Genomic DNA, 7,183 nt, shown 5'->3' with positions numbered 1-7,183 from the left:
GCCTAACCTTAAATCCTTCGACGGTATAATAGGGGACGACACCTTGAAACATTTGGGAGCTATAATTGATAGGAAGAATAATACGCTACGACTAAATGATACCGAAATTAAATTACAAGAAAAAACAGTTAGGCAAGTAAATACCCTAACCACTGCTACTAATGATATAGAAACTATTAAGCGGAAATACGCAGAAATTTTTGGTCCTGTTTCGGACAGCGGCACTATTGACACAAGTGTCCGCGCAGAAATTAAAACAACAACGGAGGAACCCGTTTACACAAAATCATACCCCTACCCAGCAAANTTACCCAGCAAATCTTAGGGAAGGAGTAGATAAACAGATACAAGAGTTGCTAAGAGACGGCATAATTAGGCCTTCAAAAAGTCCTTACAACTCTCCCTTATGGGTAGTGCCGAAGAAGCCAGGCCCATCTGGGGAAAAAAGGTACAGGATAGTTATAGATTTTAAACGCTTAAATGCGGTAACTATTCCTGACACATATCCCATACCGGATATAAATAACACATTAGCAAGTTTAGGCAAATCCAAGTACTTCACCACACTCGATTTAACATCTGGATTTCACCAGATCAGAATGAAGGGAAAGGATACAAAGAAAACAGCGTTTTCAACGGCCAATGGTAAATATGAGTTTACCAGGTTGCCGTTCCGACTTAGAAACGCGCCATCCATCTTCCAAAGGATGATTAATGATGTTCTGAAACCCTTAATTGAGAAGAACATTTAAAGAATTTAGAACTTGTGTTTGAATTACTTCAAAAATCAGGACTAAAAGTCAACTGCGAAAAATCGAAATTCCTCAGGACACATGTAGAATTTTTAGGGCACGTTGTCACACAGGATGGAATCCTACCCGACCCTGAAAAAATTTCCTCTATAAAAAGGATATTGCCACCCAAAAACTTGAAGGAACTAAAAAACTTCCTAGGACTAGCTTCCTATTACAGGGATTTTGCGAAAGTTGCTAAGCCTCTCACAAACCTAAAAAGAGGTATTTACGGCCAAACAAAAGCAAATCAATCTAAAAGGGCTAGCATTTCACTAAACAAAGAAGCCACGAAATCTTTTAATGACTTAAAAGAGTTACTTATGTCTTCGGAGATCCTTACATTTTCGGACTTCTCCAAAGCCTTCATCCTGACAACAGATGCTTCCAATGTAGCTATTGGAGCTGTCCTCTCTCAGGGCGAAATTGGCAAAGATAAGCCAATTACTTACGTCTCCAGATCGCTTAACAAAACCGAGGAAAATTATTCAACTATTGAGAAGGAGATGCTCGCTATTATATGGGCACTCGACAAGCTTAGGACCTACCTTTACGGTGCAAAGGAAATAAAAATATTAACCGATCACCAACCCCTCACCTTCGCTTTAAGCAACAGCAATAACAATGCTAAACTAAAACGATGGAAGGCAAGGATAGAAGAATACAACTATAAGTTAATATACAAACCTGGAAAAACTAACACGGTAGCCGATGCTCTATCGCGATTACCAACTGAAGTTAACGTTTTAACGTCAACAGATGACAATTCCCAGCATAGCGCAGACGAGGACAATACAGATTTGATTCCTCATTGCGAAGCTCCTATTAACCCTAGGAGGTTCAACCAGGTCTGTGCAGACCTTTTGCACATAAACGTGTGTATAACTTTTTAGTTTTGCGTGCTAGAGACGAATCCTTCCATGACTTCCTAGAAGCGGCTACGGCGAACACAATAAGCATAAAATCAGACCTCTTTTGTGTTTGTGTTGGGTTTTATTAGTGTGTGCAAACGTAATGGCTCAAACGGACCAAACAGGTCTGTGCAGACCTATGTGTGGCATGAATGCTGGAGCAGGCGTTTTAAAAATGTTTTGACCACGGACATAACAGTTATAAGTTTTATCGCAAAAACCTTGCCCCATAACAGTTATTAGATGAGAAAATTTTTTTATTTCGCCGATAAGAGTTATAACCCAACGTTTATATTTTACCTTGCCTGATAACTGTTATGCCGGAGAAATATTTTTTCCGTTGCTCATAAGAGTTATTTCGCAACACTTATTTTTTACATTGCTTGAAGAGAGTTTTTTTCACTATCTCACTTTTGTTTTCATCATATTTACCTTCCACTTCATCTCCATCTTCATAGATATCGTTAACTTATAACACTTATCAGACAAAGTAAAAAATAAAAGCTGGAAAATAACTGTTATCAAGCAACGTAAAAAATAAACGCTGTATTATAACTCTTACCGGCGAAATAAATAATATTTCTCATCTAATAGCTGTTATGAAACCGTTTCGATTTGAAAATTAAAAATATTAGTTTTTTTGGTGGTGCCTGTAAAACTTTATATAGAACGTTCAGATTGAATTGAGCGCATGCAACGTGTATAGCAGCAGCGTTTGTAGTGTAAACATCTGTGAGTTTTTATTGAAACGAGTGAAGCTGTAGTGCAAACACCTGTAAGTTTTTATTGAAGTGAATTTATTTTGGGGTTTTCCACAAAAATATAAGGTAAGTGTAATTTTTTCTGTTTGTTTACATATAGAAAAATGGCTTCAGCATCCAGTATCGATGATGATATGATGGACGTGGTGAATCGCACCACAAGATATCAAAATTTATCGGAAGAAGAGAGGAGGCAAATGGAAGAAAGGTTAGCAATATGGTTGGCCGGTGCTGATGGAGAAGCCGAGGAAATCAATGCATTCGAAGGCGACGACGTCACGGATCCTGATTATGTGCCGACGTTAGAAGATGCGGCTTCCGATGCTGAGACTGAGACCGTTATAGAAACCGAGACTCCATATGACGATGATGAGGATTTGGAATATTTATATGAAGGCGCTGCAGCTGCACCCGAAGCGCTTGAAGCCGTCGATATGGACGAGGAGCCTCGTTCGGCGAGCTCGATTATTAAATACCGTTCAAAGGATGGCAAGCTTTGGTCAAGCGCTCCGCCGTGCACAGGTAGACTTCGTGCGCATAACTGCGCTATTGTGGGTCGCGAAGGCCCGGCTCCAGGGATTATGCGATCCCCGGTTTCAATATTTAAATCGATAATAACACCGGAAATCGTTAGTATAATTGTGCGTGAAACGAACCGAAAGGCCCAGGAACTATGCCGCCTGTGGTGTGCCAAGAATCCTGACCAGACACCGCGAACGTGGACGAAACCTGTAACCGAAAATGAAATATACGCCTTTTTTGGCCTAACTTTGTTTGCCGGCATATTCGGGTCAAACAGTCAGCCTGCTCTTGAGTTGTGGGGCAACAACGGAAACCCTATCTACAGGGCGACGATGTCTGCACACCGCTATAAAATTATTCTACAATATATTCGATTCGATAACGGCAACACGAGACCCGCTCGACTATTAGAAAGCAAATCGGCCGCCATTGACGACATTTGGAACATGCTCATGAGCAACTTGGAGCGTCTATATGTTCCGGGTGCCCAGATAACTATAGATGAGCAATTGTTCCCGTACCGAGGCCACACGCGTTTCACCCAGTATATTCCATCGAAACCAGCAAAATACGGAATTAAAGTCTGGTGGATGTGTGACGCCAATTCCAATTACCCACTGAAAGGAATAATATGTGTTGGAAAACAGGCAAATGAAGCGCGTGCGGTAAATCAAGGCGAGAATGTTGTTCTTAAATTGGTCGAAAAATACGCCGGTTCTGGACGAACAATATATGCCGATAATTTCTTCTCGTCTTTTGATTTGGCCACGGCTTTGGTGACAAAACGGTTGGCATATGTAGGAACCATGCGCAAAAACAAAGCCTGCATACCGAAGGAGATGTTGGATCCAAAACGAGATGTATTCAGTACAGTATTCGGTTACCACAATAATAACATCGCACTATGCTCATACGTGCCAAAAAAGAAAAAAGTTGTGGTTCTCATCTCGACCGAACATTACAATTCCGCCGTCGACTCATCGAAGCCATCGAAGAAGCCATTTCAAATTCTGGACTACAATAAGTATAAATCCGGAGTGGACACCATGGATCAGATGGTTAGCGGTTACACGTGCAAACGGGGCACAAACCGGTTGCCGTTAGCTCTGTTCTATAACATGCTGGACGTGGCGGGCTTGGCTGCATTTGTCATTCATGACAAATTGGGGCATGTCAAGAGGACCGACCGAAGACGTGTATTCCTCATGGAATTGGCAGAACAGCTGGTGGTTCCTCACATGGAGCAAAGAGCAACGAATCCCATTGTACGAGGTATTCAACACGTCAAAGTGGCAATGGCGTTATTCGGTGTAGAGGTAAGCATTTCATATATGTATTCATTCATTGAATTCAAGTTCTAAAATCATTTGTTCAACGTTTTTTTCGCAGGTAGCTGCAGGCCCACCGATAGATGATCAACCAGTCCATGCCGTTTCCTCTGCAACTCGACCATCGTGCTCGCTCTGCTATAAATTGGATAAAAAGCAGCGAAAGACTAGATTTCATTGCATGTATTGCAAAAAACCAGTGTGTCAACAGCATTCACATGCCAAGTACGCGTGCGTTGAATGTCGTGCCTAACCTTTATTTTCTTACTTATGATAAATAAAATAGGGTATATTGTTACCTAGAAAATATAAAAATATGTTTTTATTGTTCATCCTGACTTTTTCCTAGCATTAAACACATTTACACAAACTTTTGGGACACCTGCCTGTGTTTTCCCATACAAATCTCATGTAGGTCTGTGCAGACCTAGTTGTACCAGTTGGCGCCAAAATATCCCTGAACCTCCAAGGGTTAATGTATTTAAGTCTCAGATAATCATTTCCGAAGGACAAGAACGAGAACATCATGAAGAACCACACCCCAATTATCAAAGGCACTACGTGTCAAAAAGAAGGCTTAGCAAGGAGAATATAAAAACTATATTAAAAAGTTACCTAAACCCAAATTTAGTTAATGGAATTAAAATACCAGAAAAACACATCCCCTTGTAGCAGGAAATCTTTAAAAATTCTTTTCGAGATTTAGAATTAGAATCACCCAGAGGGTAGTGAGCGATGTTGCTACCGATGAAGAGAAGTTCCTTATCATTAAAAAAGAACACAAAAGAGCTCATCGGAATGGGAGAGAAAATAAGAACAAATATTGGAAACATTTTATTTTCCACAAATGGCCAAATTAATCAAAGATTGACACAAAATCGTGTGAAATTTGCCATTGTAACAAGTACGAACGTCGACCTCCCAAACCCGAAATCCAAGCCACACCTGTTCCATCGTATCCCAGTGAGATTCTCCATATAGATATTATCGAAATTGCAGGGGAAAAATATATAACCTGCCTGGATAAATTCTCAAAATTCGTAAAATTTTTCCGAATAAAAAATAAATCTGTTCTACATATCCGAGACAAGTTGATAAAGCTTCTTCATTTCTACTCTGTCCCGAAAACGCTGGTAATGGACAATGAGGGCAGTTTTATTAGCCCAATCACATTGAACTACTTGGAGGCCTTAGGAATAGAAATCTATTTGACCCCTCCTCAGAAAAGCGAAGTAAATGGTGCGGTGGAACGCGCCCACTCTACAATAATCGAAATAGCTCGATGTCTTCAAGCCGAATATCCCGACTTTTCTGTTAATGAGATCATTAACATTGCTGTTGATAGATATAATAATACGATCCACTCAGCAACAAATAAGAAACTATCCGACATCTTCCTTGGCAGGACGAACAGAATAAAAGACTGAAGGATCAAGATTTGAGTACGTCAGAACGAATGCCAGCCAGAAAGATGGATGCACAACAAAAAAAGGACAAAAATTAAAACATATGAACCAGGCGAAACCGTTTTTAAAAAAGACAAACAAATAAAAAAGAAAAATAAACCTATTTATAAGAAAGAAACCGTAGGGAAAGACAATAATGTAACAATCACACTAGTAATAACAGAAAAATTCACAAATCGCACTAAAAAATTGTACAAATTTTCCGTTTATTAGGTTGATACCATGGGGTATGGAAGCAACAGTGGACATATACGAATACAAAAGCCCATTGGTGACTATAAAAGAGGGCATAGGAAAAATATCAAACGGTTACTACAAAGTCATACACGCCATCGACTTGGACGATTATGAACGAATTCTCAATGACATCAAACCCATTATACGCTATCAAACTAGCAGAACAAGCCCTCTAGCTTCACAGCTAGACTACCAAGTCTCACAAATCGATAACCTTTTAGATCAGTTACGGGCTAGAAACGTTAAAAAGAACAAACGATCAATCAATTGGATTGGCTCAGCCTGGAAATGGCTCGCGGGTAATCCAGACGCAACCGACTGGGACAAAATCGTGACTACATCGAATGACCTCACAGGAAATAGTAACAAGCAGTACACGATCAATAACTACTTAATTAAAACGACTAATAAAATACTGGATAATTACAATAAATACTCGACGAAATCGACGCAAACGATACAGTTAGATTCGAACAATCTTTATATAATAAGCTAGGATTAGTAAAATATGAAATCTCGCAAATAGTTTTAGCTACTCAACTTGCGAAGAAAGGTATAGTTCATTCTCATTTATTAAACAAAGCAGATATAGCCAATATAATTTCCCAAACCGAAACTCTACCTTTCAAAAATGAATTAGAAGCTCTCAGATACGCAGAACCGTCAATGATAGTCAAAGATTCGCTTCTCCTATACGTATATTGCAACCATATTTTATAACAAAATTCTTATCCGGTCAACAGTAAAAAATAACAAACAAATTTATCTTCAATTTAGTAAATTTTTCATTGCGCCAGAAGGAAAATACGGCATTCGCGAAAAATGCATGATTATTGACGATATAACAATATGCAAAAGAAATCAATTAGAACCTTTGGATGAAAACCATTGTATTCCATAAATCCTCGCGGGAGGGAAAGCGACTTGCGACTATCAAGTTCGAAATGATCCTGTAATAGAATTAGTGCAGATGGAACGGTTTTCATTTCTAACTTTATAGGAAATTTAACATACAATAATTTGACACAGATCTTGAACGGGACCTTTATCATAAATTTTATAACGAAACTATTACTATAGGCGATATGAATTACACAAATTGGCAAACCACCTCTCACCAAATCTTACCTCCTATACTCTCAAGCAACTTAACTGAAAAAGAGATAA

General features: G+C 39.2%; 2 protein-coding genes across 2 annotated transcripts in view; both read left to right on the top strand.

The window, feature by feature from the left end:
• Cad86C (Cadherin 86C) overlaps positions 1–7,183 on the top strand; it is a 318,509-nt gene that overhangs the window by 179,317 nt on the left and 132,009 nt on the right. The gene's annotated exons all lie outside the window — the stretch shown is intronic.
• LOC108358392 (uncharacterized) lies at positions 2,469–3,494 on the top strand. The gene is made up of 2 exons (XM_017609684.1): positions 2,469–2,968; positions 3,031–3,494. Exons 1-2 carry the CDS (start codon positions 2,568–2,570, stop codon positions 3,068–3,070), a joined length of 441 nt encoding a protein of 146 aa, XP_017465173.1. The 5' UTR covers positions 2,469–2,567; the 3' UTR covers positions 3,071–3,494.

This window comes from Rhagoletis zephyria, unplaced genomic scaffold (assembly GCF_001687245.7).
Source record: "Rhagoletis zephyria isolate East Lansing unplaced genomic scaffold, Rhagoletis_zephyria_1.1 Rzeph_scaffold_00247, whole genome shotgun sequence".
Lineage (NCBI taxonomy): Eukaryota > Metazoa > Arthropoda > Insecta > Diptera > Tephritidae > Rhagoletis > Rhagoletis zephyria.
The sequence above is the reverse complement of the archived record's forward strand: the minus strand, read 5'-3'. Positions and strand labels throughout refer to the sequence as shown.

Coding starts and splice junctions, on each gene's coding strand:
- LOC108358392 (XM_017609684.1), top strand. CDS start 2,568: ATGGCTTCAGCATCCAGTATCGATGATGATATGATGGACGTGGTGAAT. Junction 2,969..3,030: donor GATGGCAAGCTTTGGTCAAG/CGCTCCGCCGTG, acceptor GTCGCGAAGGCC/CGGCTCCAGGGATTATGCGA.